We start from the raw sequence: 19468 nt of genomic DNA, 5'->3' as shown, positions 1-19468 counted from the left end.
TATTGAGACGTCCGTAATTAGTGCGTGTGAACATACCCTTAAAGGGATTAAATTCATCAACCTTTTCAACAGTCTATCAGTTTAACCCATGATAACCTCACCATTAGCAATCTGATAGAACTAATTAATATCCATATAAACATGTCAATCACAGATTAGAGGGCGTGGCTCGTAGGCTCAAATAGTTCTCTAATTCCTTTCTTTATTATAGCAGGAGACAGGACTGGGCGGGGTCTGCCGCACAGGAAAAACAAGCCAATCACAGAGAAGATGTTTGTAGGACTGCCCCTATTGACGTCATGCTTGCCCGTTCCTTTCACTCTCGCTCTAGGGGAAGTTTGTGAGCGGAGTCTTTGGTGTGACGCAGCAGGTGGGCGGTGCAGTTGTTTTGATCATATGACCTGCAAAGAGTCGGTCAGCTGAGAGATCTAGACAGAGGGAGACCTAATGGGACGGAGGCTGAGCGGGATCCCGGAGACACAGCGCGTCCTCCAGCAGATGAGCCAGACAGTGCACGGTCCCCGGAGACATGATGGGCTCAATGCCCAGGAGCCGCAGCCTGAGTGACAACCCCAAGCCTGGAGTGGGAACAGCAGGTACTGTCCGGTGGCTGCCTCCTCCGTTCACGCTCGCTGTGTTATCCTCCAGAAGACTGTAGTTCAAAGGGAGGTGCAGCAGAGTCGAGTTTGTCAGGTGCAGCTGTGTTGAGTTTGTTATTGCACCACTCATAATTTTGTAAATTGTAACTTTTTTTATAGGCGCCTGGCCTGTTGCTTTGGGTTATCCTGGCACAGTGCACCAGTATTGAATTGTACACATTGGGCAGCTAAATGCATACCCATGGGCCACACTGGTACACTATAAGACGAGCGGTGTTGGTTGACTAGGGCCTCATGCACATTGCTGTATTACTGATCCTTAATATTGTTCCTCCATATGCTGCGTTTCCGAGGTATTCCCCCCACGCCCCCCCCCCCCCCCGAAGTATTCGCTTGTTGGAGAGGATACGGAGCCTGATGGAGGGATCATCCAGGTCAGGAACGCTCCGCAATGATTGATGGCCGCCATGTATCTGCCTGTATATGCAGCGGCCGCTATGTATATGTACTGTCCGCCAGTCAATGGTTCGGGGGAGGGAGTGCTGAACTCCTATAATATTCTAATTACTGATCTGATTGATGCTGTCCATAAACATGAGATAAATAGCCGCCATCTTCAACTGGTTATCCTCAATCTTTTCTGACCGGTTATAGACCAATAATCGAGACTTGGCCGGTAGTCGGCAGTAACTTGAGGTGTACGGTGTGATCGGCGGATATGTTGTGTGTCTGGTTTGTTTGGTTGTCTTTAACACTTCAGGTGTATTCAGACGTTAGAACCGCAATGTAAAAAAGCTTCTGAAAGTCGCATGTGTTTTTACAGTAAAGAAATGAAACCGCATTGGAAAACGCATCAAGTCACGGTAAAAATGGATGCCTTTTTAGGATGTGGTGTCGACAGTCCCTCAACCGCAATTCCTGAATGAACCCTGCCGCCCCCTGCACACCGGTCCGACTTGCTGCAGAAAACATTACAGCCAAAGGTCCATGAAAATCGTGTTTTATTTGGTGCGGGTTCTCGGCTAGACTCGCCGCCGCGGACACCAGATGAGGGGAAAATAAAAAATCAATACTGACCTCCTCCTGGTCTCCATGGCGACGCTTCATCCTCCCGGAAGGCCGGCAGCATAGTGACCAGACGAGGAGGGGTGAGGCATCGCTATGGGGATGCCAGGAGCAGTGCGTATTGAGCTTTATTTTTTTTTAAGTGCTGCTGGTATGCCCCCCCCCCCCAATTAATTCAATGCGGAAAGTCTGCAACATATGTGCAACCACTCTGCAGCATAAACTGACTCGCTGCGGTTTCCGAAATCTGCACCGCAGGTCGGTTCCTTCCCAGAAATTTTCTGCGGTGTGTTTGGGATTTTTAAACTGTAATACACTATTTGCCGCAATTATACTAGGTGTGCAAGGGAGCCTTAGGCCAAATGCGCGCGATGCGTATTAAGTGCGGATTTGTCGCACGTATTTTCCTGCGGCAAATCCGAAGTGTAACACATTACCAGCAAAGTAAAAGATTTAAAGAAATCTTATTTACAGGCTGCAGATTTTTCCGCACGTAAATTGACCTGCGGCGCGTATCTTAAAATCCGTAACATGTCAATTTATCTTGCGTTTCCGCTTGCGTATTTTATCTGACAAGTTTATGGAAAAAAAAAAGCTTGCCAAAATCCGTGCCATAAAACCGCACCTATCTCCGCATCAAAATTTAAAAACATTAAAAAACGTGATGTTGGGTACAGATTTTTACCTGTGGATTTTCTGCCCCAAATTACGCAACGTGTGAATATAGCCTAAGGATCCATACACATTGCCATGGTGTCTGCACGGAGCTTATACGGCGGTATATGAAGTCCCTGTGGGTCTGTATTACAGGCCTCTAGGAACTCTGCGTCTATGGGAGAAAACCTCTGTAATACAACACTGATCTCACAGGGTATGTTCACACGGCCTATTTTCAGCTGTTTTTTGGGCCGTAAATGCCCAAAAAATTGGAAGCAGAACTGTTCCGACGGGCCGTTTTTTTAAAAAGACGGGCGCTAGAAAAAAGTGCATGACACTACTTCAGCCGTTTTTGGAGCTGTTTTTCATACTCTATAGAAAACCACTCCAAAAACGGGCGTAAAAAAACACCGCCAAAATCGCGAGTGGCTTTAAAAACGTCTGAAAATCAAGAGTTGTTTTCCCTTGAAAACAGCTCCGTATTTTCAGACGTTTTTGAGTTTGCGTGTGAACATACCCTAACCCCAATGATTGTCTTCTCATAATATTTTGACATTCGGCAGGTCTTCTTCTTCTTTTGATGCGGTTTCTCCCTTTTGACCCTCCATTGAAATCAATAGGAGGCAGAAAAAAAACCCTGTGAGTTTTTTTGTTTTTTTTGTGCCAGCGGTCCTTGCATTGGCAAATATGTGCAGGCAGTTCAAAATCTGCCTCAAAATTCCTGAAGGAATTCTGAGGCAGATTTTTTTTCTGCCTGCAAAAAACTGTGTGAACAGGACCTTAAGGTTTAATCCCATCTAATAAACTGTTCATATCCCTAGGAAATGCAGTCCGATGTCTGGGACCACCCCCAATCCTGAGAATGAAGAGGGTCTAGGGCTGATTTAGCGCTGCATCCCCTTTTAAGTGTTCCCTGCACATCGGTGCCCGGCCACACAACTGTCCATGGAGCTGCAGCACAACCCCATTCAAGTGACAGGGGCCGGGCTGCCGTTCCTTGCACAGCTGGGACACGTAACATGACAATAGATGGTCCACAGCAGGTTGTAACCGGTCTCTAATAGTATAGGCAGAACCGCTGAGACAGTCCATTCCCGCCCTTTTCCCCTGTGAGGGTTTTTATTGTCTGTTTTTGTCCTAGTCACGTCCTGTAATGCAGGAAAAATGATTTTGGTTTTAGTTCAAGGTGCAGATGGTTCAAGATTATTAGATAAATTAACCCCATGATCACCACACACCATGTTGTTATGGCGGCCACTAAGGGGCTTTATTCTGCTGCACCAGAAAAACACATTGCTCCGGAATAGTGGCTGTATAGGGAACGGTGTCGCCGCAGGTTGGGTGCTCGGCTGACACAGACCATAAATTTATGAAGGAAGGACTATTTTTAACTGTAGCGGTCATCTTGATCATTGCTTACACCCGGCCGCCGAATGAAGGAAGCAAAGGCCTGTCACCAGGGCTGATTTTCTAGTCTTCGTGGCGACCGGGTCTTGTCCAATCTTGTACTTTTTCAGATGGGTCCTGCTGCTCTCTAAAGTATTGAGACCTTTCCACGAATCGGTGTGCAGCTTTCATACGGACATATCCAACCGGCACTGATGAGACCAAGGGGACTTGCTTAACTTTGAGGGTCTCTGGAACGGAATAATCATTCTAGATTTTTGGTGGGGCAGAGAAACCACTGTAAACAAACAAAAGAAAATACATCATTCACCTCACCACTCACTCTAAGGGTATGTTCACACGGCAGCGTCGATTACAGCTGAAATCACGGAGCTGTTTTCAGGAGAAAACGGCTCCGGAATTTCAGACGTAATGGCATGTTGCAGGCGTTTGTCCCTGCGTCCATTACGGATGTAATTGGAGCTGTTTTTTCCATTGTGTCAATGGAAAACTGCTCCAATTACGTCTCAAGAAGTGACATGCACTTTGACGCGGGCGTCTTTTTTTTAAAAAAAATGACCGTCGGCTCAGAACATCGTAAAGCCCATTCAAATGAATGGGCAGATGTTTGCCGGCGCATTGGAGCCGTATTTTCGGACGTAATTTGAGGGTAAAACGCCCAAATTACGTCCGTAAATAGGATGTGTGAACCCAGCCAAACCGTGTCGGAGTAAGGATTTCTTTGGACTTGGTTTCTGATCCTCATATATGTATTTCTATGTAAACTGTAGACCAGTGACTCCCAACCTCCACCACGGGGAAATGCCTGAAAAATGCTCCTACTCCAGGGAACCGCTGCTTCTGCGTTTTTGTTTTTGTTTTTTTTTGACTTTTTTTGGCCAAAAACACTGCGGCCAGATGTTATTTTAAAGCCTATAGTAAAATATGAGGCAGCCTACATACACAGCGTTTTGGTTTGTAACATTTTTGTTAGGGTCAGTAGCATTTTTTAAGGGTATGTTCACACGGGCTATTTTCGGGCGGGTCGTAAACGGCCGAAAAATCTGAAGCAGAACGCCTCCAAACATCTGTCCATTGATTGCAATGGGAAAAACGGCGTTCTGTTCCGACGGGCTGTTTTTTTGCCCGCCTGTTTTTAAAAAGAATTGCAGGTCACTTCTTGGGAAGTTTTTGGAGCTGTTGTTTTTCATAAACTCTATTGAAAACGGCTATAAAAAAAAAAACGCCTCAAAAAAATTCTGAAAATCAGGAGCTGTTTTCCCTTGAAAACATCTCTGTATTGTCAGACGTTTTTGAGTTTGCGTGTGATCATACCCCGATGCTATATTCTGGGGGTGGTTGACTGCTTTTCCTGCCCCCATGATAAACCCATATGAATAATCTCAATTTGCCTACAGTACAAGGCCTGATTCACACGAGCGTGTTTTACGGCTGTCACACGGACCTATGTAATTCAATCGGACTATTCAGACATGCGTTGTTTTTCACGCAGCGTGTCCTGCGTGAAACTTACTGCAGTTCTTATTTTTGTGCGTCTTTTTTTTTTTTTTTTTTAAGTCCATGGGTGCGTGAAAACAAGACCGCACATGGACATCATCCGTGATTCACGCACCAGTTGCTTTAGAAGTGATGAGGGAAAAAAAACACCTTCAGTTTGTCTTTTTGCAGACCTAAAAAACGCATGACATATGCGCATAAAAACGCAGACGTACACGGAACTGCAAAGCAAGAAAAATGCTGCATAGTTTACGCGTGCAAAACGGACACGTTCGTGTGAATCTAGCCTAAGTGACAGGTCTGCTGTTAAGATGGCCATACTCGTTACATTTAGAACAGCCGAACATGACGATTTCGTTGGGCGCCAGCAGTAAGTTCCAAGCGCTTCTGGGATCTCTCCATGCCAAATTTAGGTTTTGGTCAAATATTAATTACCCTTTAAGGACACACATTTTGTGTCCATCCATAGAAACCTAAGTGACCAGTGTATCAAATCTTATTTCTATTGTGCTCCCCGTGATATCATGCCTGAATACATGACGCCATGGTGGACTCATGGAAACCAAATCACCGCTGAGACTAAGGGTATGTTCACACGGCAACACCAATTACGTATGAAATTACGGAGCTGTTTTCAGGCGAAAACAGCTCCTGCATTTCAGACGTTTTGACAAGTGCACACGTTTTTCGCGGCGTCTTTTACGGACGTAATTTGAGCTGGTTTTCATTGGAGTCAATGAAAAACTGCTACAATTACGTCCCAAGAAGTGACATGCACTTCTTTGAGGCGGACGTCTTTTTACGCGCTGTCTTTTGACAGCGGCGCGTAGAAAAAAAAAATAGCACATCTGCACAGAACATCGTAAGATCCATTGAATTCAATGGGCAGATGTTTGGAGCTGTTTTTCCGGCCGTAATTCGAGGCGTAAAACCCCTGAATTACGTCCGTAAATAGGGCGTGTGAACATACCCTACTTCTCATTTCCATGGATAATCTAGGTCCTGGATTGGGATATAAAACCTCTTTATGATCTGTGCCCTTTGCGTCTGAGTTCTTTGGTGATAGCAAATTTCTATATAGAACATAATGCCTCAAGTCGCCTATTAGACTCACAAGGGACGGAGCACGGGACAGGCCTCAAGCCAGATCATTGCCTGGGGTGGGATGATGTTCATGGGAATGAAGCCAGACTCTTTCTTCTAGAATATTATCCATGGTGTTTGCTGCCAGGAATGGTTTATTTGTGTAATTCTTTATTAAAGGAAGAGCGAATTACACTGGATTATATATCTGTATAGAAAAGTAAAAATTCTTCAAATGGGGAAATCTTTAACTTGCCGCTCACGATGGAGGACAGTTCTAACCACCCGTCGTTTTGGGAATTGGTGGTGGTGTTAGCTCACAAACTTCTACCAATGATTTATTTTAACTTCTTAGTTCATTTTGGGTAATATTCCCTTCTAGCGCAAGTTCACACGCCTCCAAACATCTGCCCATTGATTTGGATGGGAAAAACGGTGTTTCGTTCCGACAGAGTTTTTTTGTTTTTTTTACACGGCCGTTTGAAAAAATTCCCCGTAAAAGAAGTGCGTTTTTGGAGCCGTTTTTCATTGAGTCAACAGAAAAACAGCTCCAAAAACGGCTGTAAAACATGCCTGATGCATAAAAAATGGCTGAAAATCAGAGGCTGTTTTCCCTTGAAAACTGCTATGTCTTTTACAGCCGTTTTTTGTTAAAAGCGTGTGAACATACCCTTATTCTGAAGATATTGTAATATGGCAGTTGGCAAAAATAGTCCTTTTACCAGATTAGCAGGAGAACCCCAAAACATTTTTTGACATGGAAACCGCGGCTAAAAACGGCCGAAATTGCCTCCCATTGTTTTCAATGGGAGGTGGAGGCGTTGAAAAAGAAGCGACATGCCCTATCTTGAGGCATTTTCCTCCTCGAAAACCCCTTTGAAATCAATGGGAGGTGGAAAAAAAATGCAAACGGCCGAAGTGTTTTTTTTAACGTGTTTTATGTCAAAATCTACTGTCATGGGGTTCGTTCGGTTGATACACGATCAACAGAGCCAATGAAGACAGGGCAACTCCAACAGGGTTTATTGTTTCCAATGCTGACAGAACAAGTAGCCTTCAATGCAGGAACCGCACACAGTCCACAAAATCAGGTATCACCGGAAACACCTCAGAGCGCCGGCCTCCGCTTCAGCTCCCGTAAAAGTCAACATCCAGGAGATCTCCATCCTCGCCAGGACAAGCCCTTGTATACCCCTCAGGGGGAGGAACATCTTGGCAGTTTCTAGTCACCATCGTTTGTTCTAATGACTTTAGTTTGTAGTTCTACTGTCTGTATGTGAGTTGTGTCTTTTGTACTATTATGTGTATTGCCCAACTATTGTCTGCCACAGCCAGGATGAGAACCGTGGGGGAGATAATTGGATCTGCTTGGATTGCTGGTTTGCAGTCTAGCTGAGTGATGGTGGTTCCTCCTGATGACCCCCTTGTGTAGGCTGGACAATGAGGACACTTTGTCTTGTGGCTGCACCTCTGACTCATCTGATTGTCCATATGCTGGAGACATGACACGTGGTACCTGATTACAGAATCATTCCTCTCTGCTGAGGACTGTTGAATAAATGGGTAAAAAAAATGTGTCAAAAAACTTGTAGAAAATGCCTGTGGTGCAAAACCACTTAAACACCGGAACTGATTTTTCCAGGCAGAATTTTCAGCATGCAAAAAAACCTCAATGTGAACTTAAGCCAGGCTTTTCTGCTCCAAAATCCGCATGAAAATAAGCTGTATGAACATACCCTTAAATGTGGGAATTCCATCTCCTGTATGTCAAATCTCTTATCTCCTGGTGAACCACGCATGTTTTTGAAGTGAATAGGTAAATCCGCTGAAAGTCGTTTTAATAAAGGGCTGGATCGTGGCCTGTGACCATAGAGTTGGTACTTACTTTTTTTTTTTTTTTTCCCCGGCTTCAGCACAAGTCTACCAGAGCCCAAAATCTGCATTGTTTAGGCCATCCCTGTCCTGGAAAGAGCCATAGACTTCCCACCTGGTTCAGCCCTGATTTCTTGTTAGTTGGAGCTACACAGGAGCTCGGGCAACATTCACATGCGACGGAATTGCCTAAGATTTGCAGAGTGCATTCTGCACTACAAATCTGCTGTAATTTACCGTACAATTCATGTGGGTGGGCTTTTTCTTATTGTAACTATTTCCGTGCGTAAATTGGAGTAGATCTTCAGTGGATTTCTCCCTTTGCAATGCGTGCTTGAATTTCTACAAGGAAATAATTACGCTGTGAAAACGCCATTCACATGAATGTTACTGTAAATCGGAAGTTGTGCTCCGTCATATAAAAGTTATTCCCCCATGGGTAAAGAAAATTGTTAGCGACTTAGGAAACATTAAGACTTTGAACCAAGCTGAAGTCTGAGGCTACACAGTGGTAAGACTGGGTCACATGAAGTTCTTGTTTTAGAATTTTCGGATATATTCAATTTTTTTCTTTTTTTTTTATGCCTAAGATTTACTTTGTATAGACTGTAAGCACTGGTGAACAGGCGTAGTAGTAGTGGTGAAGCTGTTGTGTGCATTATGTGGCAGATGTTTATGGTGTTCCCTACAATTACAGTGCACGCTCTACATTTATTACAGGTAACGTACTGCATAGTTATGAGGTGACAACCTGCCCAGTCTCGCGTGTAGTACTGGATTCCTTTGGTAATCCTACCAGTGACAGGTCTATGTGGTATGAACTTCAGGTGGAGCAACTTCTGCATGTGTTGAATCAGCTCATCTGTCACTGTGTTGTAGTCAGGTACTTCCCTCCTGGTCTCGATGATCAGATATATGGTAAAACAGCAAAGGTCATCACTTTTTTTTTTTTTTTCCTGCTCTTGTTTAGAATAGGGGTAGTGGGTGGCCACCCGGGGGATCATTATTTTCTAAATTGTTCAGTCTTCAATTCAATTTATGGTTTGACAATATTTTCTTGCAGCTTTTAAAAATATAAAAATTCAGACACTTTCCTGACTATTTGGCTTTTATAGAATAACACAATGGTGAAAATTATTTTGGGTAAAAGGTCATTAGGCGAAGGATTGCAATGAGTATGCAATGTTTGTAGCCACTAGTGAACCGCATTGTTTCACTTGTGGCTTCATTGTTTTCCGGTATCTATAATCGCCATCACACTTGCCTTTTCTCTTCCCCTTTCTCTTCCCCATGCTCTACAACAGATGTGCTGGTTTTGTGTAGTAGCAGTAAAACACTACCATAGAGTACTAAAGTACTGTCACTGCCCTAAATTATGTACACAGTAGGGTCATATTTATGGAACCTGTTAGGCCCCATGCACACGGCCATGCCCCTAATCACGGCCCGCGATTGCAGGCACAGCCGGCCACTGACGGCCGCACGCATTTTTCGGGGCGTTCCCCCGATACAAAGTATGGGAGCACGTCCCGTAAAATACAAAAGAATGGACATGTTCCATAATTTTCGGAACATTTCTACGGCACAGACACCCATCCGTAGCGCTACGGAAAGGTGTCTGCGGCCAATAGAACTGAATGGGTCCTAACTGCGGACCATATTACAGTCCGCTATTAGAGTTTTTACGGTCGTGTGCATGGGGCCTAAGGCTGCACAGCTTCTTAGTATTGAGCTACGTGGTCTCCCTGTGCTGCTGTACTGACTCTGTGTGCCGTATGTACAAAACTAAGGCGCATTGCTCCTAAGGGAGAATACATAGTCCGATAGAACTTGCCACAAAATACTACAGAAAAAAGCTCCATATGTAGTCTAAGGCATACAGAGGTACAGCGCGGTGCCTCTTACGGCTCTGTACAATGTGGCCGTGTGCATGAGCTCTTGGTTGGCTTCGTGGGTTTTGAGTTTTCCTGGGCTATTCTGCTGGTTACTTTATGTTGTGTTTTTCAGTTACTAGTGGAAGAGACTAGAAAAGCTCAGAAATGTGTGAAGTCTTCTGAAGCTTCAAATGAGCCAAAAGGACAAACGAGACTTGTATAGTCAAGCAACTTTTTTCATTTTTGGGAGTGTTGCAGTTAATCATAAAGGAGAGGCATTTCCATATCTCTGTAAGAGGCCCTTTACAATATGGCGGTTATACAATGGAACGCCTGAAGTAGGAGACATGCGATATTCAGAACTAAACCAGCGTTTTATGGCTAATGTTATTGACCGAATGGCATGGAGTAAATTTAATCTTGAAAAGTTGTCAGTCTGCCCTTGTGGGCTCAAGAAGGAATTTTTCTTTCTGCCCACTGAATAAAAAGTTTGCCCCATTTGCTTTGGGGGTTTTGTCTCTGGATCCAATAATCAGTACCTGAAAGGATGAATTTCATGTACTTGTGATTTTTTTTTGCTAAAAAAAAACAACTTTCCTACAATAGTCATTATTTATTTTATATTACCCTCATGACTACCTTCTGACCTGTGGTCTGTAACACTGAAACCAGCATGCGCGAATGGGTTAAAGTTTTTCTACACAGTCCCTAAGTTTTGGGAGACTTCCCGTCGATGTTTCGCTCCGTATAAACGTATTTGCATGAATGGACTTCTTCTTGAGCTTGTATGATGGGCTTTTGCTTATATACAGTAGCAAACCTGAACAAGCAGAGGTGCAGTGTAAAGTGTAGGGGAGGGACAGCAGAAGACTGAGCCTGTGATGAGATAGAAGGGGGATGTCAGGCAGGCTACCTAAGTTTAACTTCTTTATTTCATCCATATTGTGAACGCATCCTTCTTGTATTGTCTATGTGGATATTGCAGCAGAGTGCACGTGCTTTATGGCAGCTGCAAATAATGGATGGAAGCATTCCTGTCTCCAAGAAAATATGGAGTATACTCCACTACCAGAGAGTGACAGGGGAGCTCCATACAGAGCCTTTAAACTGTGTATATTATTGTTCTCCTTCCTTATCTAGGATTCTAGCTGCACAATTGAGTTGTCACCCCCTAATAATAATGAGCTGACTTTGCTCATTCTCTCAAAGTCTACACAGCAAAGCTGAATGAAAAGTGTGCTTCAGAAAACAGGAAATATCAGCTTAATGTGTAAACTGCGATATTTCAGTATGTGTTTGTTTGTTTTTTTTCTCCTTGGAAATCTGGATAGTCACCCAAAAATAAAATGTTTAAACTAAAAACTTGGAATAATAGGTAATTTTCTAACCATATATTTCATGAGTTCCATGTATCTTCCTTTTTCCTCCTCTGTCTCCTTTTACCTTTTGAAGCGTATTTGTGTAAGTTGTAATTTCCTTGTGCAACTTTACTTCTTCTTTTGTGATAATTCTATCTATACTTCTGTTGATTTTGTAGAGTGATTCATCCTGGTGGTTGCAAGGCGGTGATTTCTTCCAGTCCCTCATCTTGGCATATACAGAGTTTACTCTCGAATACATCCCATATCTCCGCTGGGCCTCCACTTGTGGTTCCAATTCATAGATCCCATTGTTTCTAGACCTGTCATCTGAAATTTCATCCAACTTAATTGTTTTTGCTTATATTTCTCTCTAATTTTACCACTCACTTCACATTGCTGCTCACGTCCTGAAAGGCCAATGGCCCATTCTTCTGTACTGACCCACTTCTGACATTCTTTAGTCTCGCTCCCCCATTCTTCTGATTCCTCATTTGTCTATCAGTGGCTCAGGCACATGGACTTGTTCCTTTTGTTTGAATTTGTAATGTAAAGTCCACCATCTACTCTACGGTATTGCTGCTGTGATTTAATTATTTGTAGCCATTGTATGGTCCAACCAAGTCTAAGTACACCTTTTGAAGTATGTGTGATTTGGTGCAGCTTTCTGAATACCTTTTATTAAAAATAATTTTTACTTTGAGATACAGCTGCTTTGTATCCTGTTTACAGGGCAGCTGTATCATTCGCAGAATCCTTTATCAATCAGGTCAGCGGCACTGACCGGTTTAGTGACAGCGGGTCCTGTGTCTCTGATACGCCGGATCGAGCTGTTACCGATCACATTGAAGTTCAAAACTTAGATGTGATCGATGACATGTGGATCCTGCGTGTCCGAGACATGCAGGACCTGCTGACTGGGAACCTGTCAGTGCCACTGACCTGCTGGATACAGGTTTCAGCGCTAGATGCAGCTGCTCTGTACATCGGATACAAAACAGCTGTATCTCAAAGTAAAAATCATTTTTAATAAAAAGTATTTAGAAAGCTGCACCAATCACAGATTTATTTATTAAAAAAAATTTAAATGTCTACTTCAAAGATGTACAGTTCCCTGACTCCCCCATTAATAAACATGTTCTGCATGACTGACCGTTTCAATGGTGTGTACAGATAAGCTGCTGCCTTGACATCTCTGGAGCTGCGTGTCAACGGGTCACACATAGGGATAGTTTGAGTTAAAGCTCAAAAATATTTAATCCTTGTTTGCACTGGCTGAACTGTCAGACTGTACAACTAGGTAATAAATTGTCAGTGAATCCTGGTAAAATGAAAATGTAAACCACTTTTCAAATAGTAGGGATTTTTAATTAAGATTATTTGGTGTGTACATCTCCTATGCGGATCTTTGTGTCTCCATGATAACAGACTACAAACAAGCTCTGTGTAGTCAGATCCTGCAGTCATATGATGTAAGTTAATAAGAATTAGATCCTGCATTACCTTGATTCATATGAACTAACAAGATTTTGTAATTTCTGCAATTTGTTCTACATATTCAAAATCCATTGCAGTGTTTCCTGAGCAAAGCACCACCTCCCTGGGACTGTATGGGAATAATTGTGTTCACGCATGCACACCTATACAACATCCCGAAGAGCCCTAGATTCTCAAGCATCTCTGTACCACTGTCCTTGTGTCTATTCACATTCATCTAGATGTTCTCACCAGTTCCTTGTTTCATTTTGTAGCGGAGTGCCAGCGCCTCCTTTCTCCATCGCCGTGCTATGGCACCAAGTTATGTGAAGGCTCCAGCCCAGAGGAGGTGCAGCTTCGTCGCCGACTAAAGTATTTCTTCATGAGCCCTTGTGACAAGTACAGAGCCAAGGGGAGGAAACCTTACAAATTGGCCCTGCAGCTCATCAAGATCATGATGGTCACCATACAGGTATTGCTTACATAACACGCACGCATACTTATACTCGGGTCAGAAGATGCCGCCATTTTGGACTTAATGACTTGACAGGCTGCACAAGAATAATATCCCAGTATCCATTCATGTGAAAATGAGGACCCACCAGCCTCTTTCCTCAGCATGAACATCTGGTTTTAGGGGGTTTCGGCAGCAGCCAACTAGTCTTTGTTGGTTTCTCTTAATGGGATGGTCCAAACCAGAAAAATTCTGCTGTCCGTGTTGGCAGACCACCATTTATGTATTCTCGGCATAGGAGGTCTGTCTAGAAAGAGCATAGTCAAATTGGCATCTCAGAAACCAGAGTACAGAACCACGGAGACCTGGCAGAAATGCAGATGGTGGAGGACAGACCGCATTGTGTGTAGTAGAATTTGGCATATGCATGTGAGTCACCTTATCAGTGGGGTCCAGTGTTTCTGCTTGAAATAAGCTCAGGCAGCTAATAACCAGGGTGGACGCACCCATGTTGCATGCACTTGAAGGCTGGTTGTATAGATATGGAGAACGTTATCACCCTGCGATCAGTGCTTTGCATTCTATTGTAGCTATGTATATGTTGGACATGGCTGCCGGCATGACCACATCCCTCATAACTGTCCGATCTCTTGCAGCTTATCCTGTTTGGTCTCAGTAATCAGGTGGTTGTGCAGTTTAAGGAAGAGAACACGGTGGCGTTTAAACATCTCTTCCTGAAGGATTACACAGATGATTCAGAGAAGACCTACGCCGTCTACACCCAGAGCGATGTCTACGAACACCTCCACTATGCAGTGGATCAGGTGGGAGAGTGCCCGTATTGTACCCCCAAGTGCTTTTATTGTATCCCCTGCATAAGGGAATTATTCATTTGTATAGCCACTGTTATGTGAGTGGACAAAAGTTGTCTTTGCATTGGAATACACACTCAGTGTGTACGCTCCGCAACCAGAGACTTTACACATCACTCGCCTTATTAGTTTAGGTGTCTTTTTTTTTTTTTTTTTTCCAATTCCAGGACTTCTTTTCTATGAACTGGAGCCCAGAACTGAACTGCATATTCTAGATGAGGCCTCACTAATGCTTTGTAAAGTGGTAATATTACATCCCTGTCCCGTGAGTCCATGACTCTTTTAATACACGACAATATTTTGCTGGCCTTTGAAGCAGCTGATTGACACTGCATGCTGTTATTTAGTTTATGATCTACAAGTACACCCAGATCCTTCTCAACAAGTGACTCCCCCAGTGTAGCTCCCCCTAGGACATATGATACATGCAGGTTGTTGGTACCCAGATACTCATTTGCCATGTGCCAAGTGGATGCCAAAACACTGTATATCCAAGTTGACTTGTAATTTATAAACCTCTTCCATAGACTAAATATTACTACATAACTTGGCGTTATCTACACAAATAGAAATAGTGCTATTAATTCCATCCTCTATATCATTAACCCCTTGAGTACCCAGCTCATTTTGGCCTTGAGGACCAGACCCATTTTTTTCAAATCTGACATGTATCACTTTATGTGGTAATAACTCCGGAATGCTTTTACCTATCCAATTGATTCTGAGATTGTTTTCTCGTGACATATTGTACTTTAGTTTAGTGCGAAAATTTGGTCGATAAATTCATTGCTTATTTGTGAAAAACACCAACATTTAGCGAAAATATGAAGAAATTATGATTTTTCCAATTTTAAATGCATCTGCTTGTAAAACAGATGGTAATACCACACAAAATAGTTACCAATTAACATCTCCCATATGTCTACTTTATGTTTGCATCGTTTTTTGAACATCCTTTTATTTTTCTATGACCTCACAAGGCTTAGAACTTTAGCAGCAATTTCTCATATTTTTAAGAAAATTTCAAAAAGCGATTTTTTTTTTTCAGGGACGAGTTCAGTTCTGAAGTGGTTTTGAGTGCCCTATATATTAGAAACCCCCATAAAACACCCCATTTTGAAAACTGCACCCCTCAAAGTATCCAAAACAGCATTCAGAAAGTGTTTCAACCCTTTAGGCGTTTTACAGGAATTGAAGGAAAGTAGAGCTGAAATTTTCAAATTTAATTTTTTTTACAAAATTCATATGTAATACATTTTCTTCTGTACCACAGAAGGTTTTACCTGAGAAACGCAATTCAATATTTATATTGCCCAGATTCTGCAGTTTTTAGAAATATCCCACATGTGGCCCTAGTGCGCTAATGGACTGAAACACAGGCCTCAGAAGCAAAGGAGCACCTCTTACATTTTGGGGCCTCCTTTTTTCAGAATATATTTTAGGCACCATGTCAGGTTTGAAGAGGTCTTGTGGTGCCAAAACAGTGGAAACCCCCCAAAAGTGACCCCCATTTTTTAAACTACACCCCTCAGGGAATTTATCTAGGGGTATAGTTAGCATTTTGACCCCACAGGTATTTTGCTATATTTTCTGGAGTTAGTCTGTGAAAATAAATCTACCGTATATATCGGCGTACAAGACGACTTTTTACACCCTTAAAAAAATGTCAAAAGTGTGGGGTCGTCTTATATGCCGGATATTGTCTACATTAGGGATGCACGTTGCAGCCGCACAGCTCAGTATAGTAACACATGAATGTATGGGAGCGCGGCTGTGTAATTCAGCCACAGCCCCGCTCCTGAGTCATGATAAGTTCGCGGGGTCAGGATGATGCAATGCGGCCAGCGCTGCACTAATGAGCGGCGGCACTGGAGACAGAACATGGCGGGCGCGCTACAAAACACCCCCATGTTCTGTCTTCAGTGCCTGAACTGCCGCTCATTAGTGCAGCGCCGGCCGCATCACCTCATGCTGACCGCGCGCGCACTTCCTGTCAGGAGCGGGGCAATGGCTGTATTACACAGCCGCAGCCCCGCTCTATAACGGCGGAGATCAGAGAAACCGCTCATCTCCGCCGTTATTCCCCTGAATGCTGCGATCACAGCTGACTGCAGCATTCAGGGGAAAGTGAGAAGGGGGGATGCCCCTGGATCGCGTCACAGGGAATTCCTGTGACGCGATCGAGGGCCATACCATATATGGGCAGACAGCCCAGGGTCTATTGACGGACCCCAGGGCTGTCTTACCATATTTCATGTTGTTAGGACATACCCAAGTATGTCCTAACAACTGCCTGTGTATTATCCGTCCACAGGTTAATGTACTGGCACATATCTGATATATGTCAGTACATTAAAGTTTAAAAACAAAGTATTGTTAAATTTTAAAAAAAATACACCTTCACCTTTTTTACAATAAACATTAAAATAAGTCTCAATACATAAAATACACACATTCAGTAATGGCGCGGACAACAATGTTTTTGCATCATTTATGATGTGTACGCTGTAAAAAAATGAAATAAACACGGCTTTCATTCACTTATTAATGTGAGGAGCGAGGTGCGATGAATTTACCCTCCATGTTCCTCACATTAATAGTAATTAACCCCATCATGTACCTCGCACATTAACCCAATATGACTGAGAAACATGATGGGATTAATTACTATTAATGTGAGGCGCGTTCAAAATTCATCACACGTCGCGCCTCACATCAGAAAACGGGAGAATTTTTTTTTTATTACTGTTGGCAAAAGTATCGAAATTGGTATCGAAATCGCAATACTAAACGAAGTATCGGTATCGAAGTCCAAATTCTGGTATCGTGACATCCCTAGTCTACATATTGTCTACACACAGGTTGTGTGTTACCTTGTGAGCCTGCAGTCCGGTACACAGGCTCCCGGGATGCACGGAATCCGCCACGGATCTGAGGGAAGCCGGTATTAGCCGCCAGGGAACATCTCTGTAAGATCCTCTGGCCCGCCCTTTCCTCTCATTCCCTGCCTCTCCGATCTCGCGCGATGAAGCAGCCTATCTGCGCATGCGCGAGTTCAAAGAGACAGAGAGTCCTGGGTCCTGCCGCCGATGGCCATAGTGAAGCGCTCCTGCACGAAATGGTGAGTATATCTTAAATTCTATATTTTAAGGGTAAAAGTTGGGGGTCGTCTTATACGCCCAGTCGTCTTATACGCCCAGTCGTCTTATACGCCGACATATACGGTACTTTTTTTTCTGGAAAAACGTAAAAATTTCTAATTTTTGCAAGGAATAAAGGAGAGAAAGCACCCCAACATTTGTAAAGCAATTTCTCGCGATTACGGAAATACCCCATATGTGGTAATAAACTGCTGTTTGGACCCACAGCAGGGCTCAGAAGGGAAGGACCCCCATTTGGATTTTGGAGCTCTGATTTTACTGGAATGGTTTTCAGTGCCGTGTCAAGTTTGCAACACACTGGAGGGACCTAAACAGTGGAATCCCCCCAAAAGTGACCCCATTTTGGAAACTATACCCCTCAAGGAATTTTTCTAGTGGTATAGTTATCATTTTGACCCCACAGATTTTTGCTGAATTTATTGGAATTAGTCTGTGAAGATGAAAAGAGACTTTTTTTTGGAAAAAACACAGAATTTTCTAATTTTTATAAGGAATAAAGGAGAAAAAGCACCTCAACATTTGTAAAGCAATTTCTCCTGATTACGGAAATACCCCATTATGTGGTAATAAACTGCTGTTTGGACCCATGGCAGGGCTCAGAAGGGACGGAGCACCATTTGGATTTTGCAGCTCAGATTTTGCTGAATTGGTTTCTGGGGGCCATGTCGCATTTGCAGAGTCCCTGAAGTACCAGTACAGTAGAAATTCCCCAGATGTGATCCCAATTTGGAGACTATACCCCTGAAAGAATTAAATTAGAGGTGTAGTGAGCATTTTGAGCCCTCAGGTGTTTTATAGATTTTATTAGAATTGGTCCGTGAAAATAAACTTTTTTTTCCAATAACCTGTAGCTTTAGCTCAGAATTTTTCATTTCCACAAGGAATACAGGAGAAAAGACACCCCAAAATGTGTTACACAATTTCTCCTGATTACGGAAATACCCCATATGTGGTTGTAAACGGCTATTTGGACATACGGCAAGGGTCTAAACTGAAAAAGTGCAATTTCGTTTTTGGAGTGGAGATTTTACAAAATGTGTTTTTGACGCCATGTTGCATTGCGCTGAGGTACGAGTACAGTGAAAACTCCCGAGAAGTGACCCCATTTAGGAAACTACACCCCTCAAGGAATTCATCTAGAAGTGTAGTGAGCATTTTGACCCCCAAAGGTTTTGCAGAAATTAGTGCACAGTGGATGTTGAGATTGAAAATTGACATTTTCCACATATATGCTATTCCAGTGCCCAATGCGTTGGGCCCAGCTTGTACCACTGGAGACATACGCCCCATAAATTGTTAAGCGGTTCTCCAGAGTACGGTAATACCCCATATGTGGTCATAAACCGCTGTTTGGGCACACTGCCAGGCCCAGAAGGAGCGCCATTTGGCTTTTGGAGCACAGATTTTGCTTGGTAGTAGTTTTGTTTAGTGTTTTACTGGTGTTTCAGTTTATAATGTGGGGGCATATGTAATCTGTGCGGAGTACATAAATTTTTTGCGTGACACACTGTCGTTTTTATTGGTACCATGTTTGGCTACGCGCGACTTTTTGATCACTTTTTATTCCATTTTTTGGGAAACAACGTGACCAAAAAATGGAAATTCTGCCATTGTTTTTTCTGGTATTTTTTTTACGGTGTTCACCGTGCGGGATAAATAATATGATATTTTTTTTTAGGTCAGGCCGATACGAACGCGGCGATACCTATTATGTCTAGTTTTTGTCTTTTTTTTTTTTTCATTTTTTTTCCTAATTATAAAGGGCTTGATCAAGGAAACAAGGCGATTATTGTTTTTATTACGTAAAACTTGTATTTATTTATTTATCTAAAACTTTTTTTTACTTTTTTTTTCACTTTTTATTTTACACATACTAGGGGACTGGAAGATCTGATCTTCTGATCCCATGTACAATACACTGCACTACTTCTGTATGTACTGATGTAGTGTATTGTAACTGTCACTTTACAACTGACCGTTGAGCCTATTACGTCCTGCCTTGGGCAGGACCTAATAGGCTCCTGTACCTGGCAACCAGAGGGTGCAGAGGGAGCCCCCTCCCTCTGTATCAATCACTTAAATGCCGCTGTCGC

General features: G+C 43.0%; 1 protein-coding gene across 1 annotated transcript in view; it reads left to right on the top strand.

Annotated features, from left to right (window-relative positions):
* The first annotated feature begins 313 nt into the window (after positions 1-313).
* MCOLN1 (mucolipin TRP cation channel 1) overlaps positions 314-19468 on the top strand; it is a 32022-nt gene continuing 12867 nt past the window's right edge. Inside the window, exons 1-3 of the mRNA XM_075858765.1 lie at positions 314-596; positions 13164-13360; positions 13999-14166. Of these exons, the coding sequence (XP_075714880.1) occupies positions 530-596; positions 13164-13360; positions 13999-14166 (432 nt within the window). The 5' untranslated portion in view covers positions 314-529. The remainder of the gene's footprint in view (positions 597-13163; positions 13361-13998; positions 14167-19468) is intronic.

This window comes from Rhinoderma darwinii, chromosome 3 (genome assembly GCF_050947455.1).
Source record: "Rhinoderma darwinii isolate aRhiDar2 chromosome 3, aRhiDar2.hap1, whole genome shotgun sequence".
In the NCBI taxonomy this organism is placed as follows: domain Eukaryota; kingdom Metazoa; phylum Chordata; class Amphibia; order Anura; family Rhinodermatidae; genus Rhinoderma; species Rhinoderma darwinii.
Note: the sequence above shows the minus strand (reverse complement) of the source record. Positions and strands in the feature narration are given on the sequence as shown.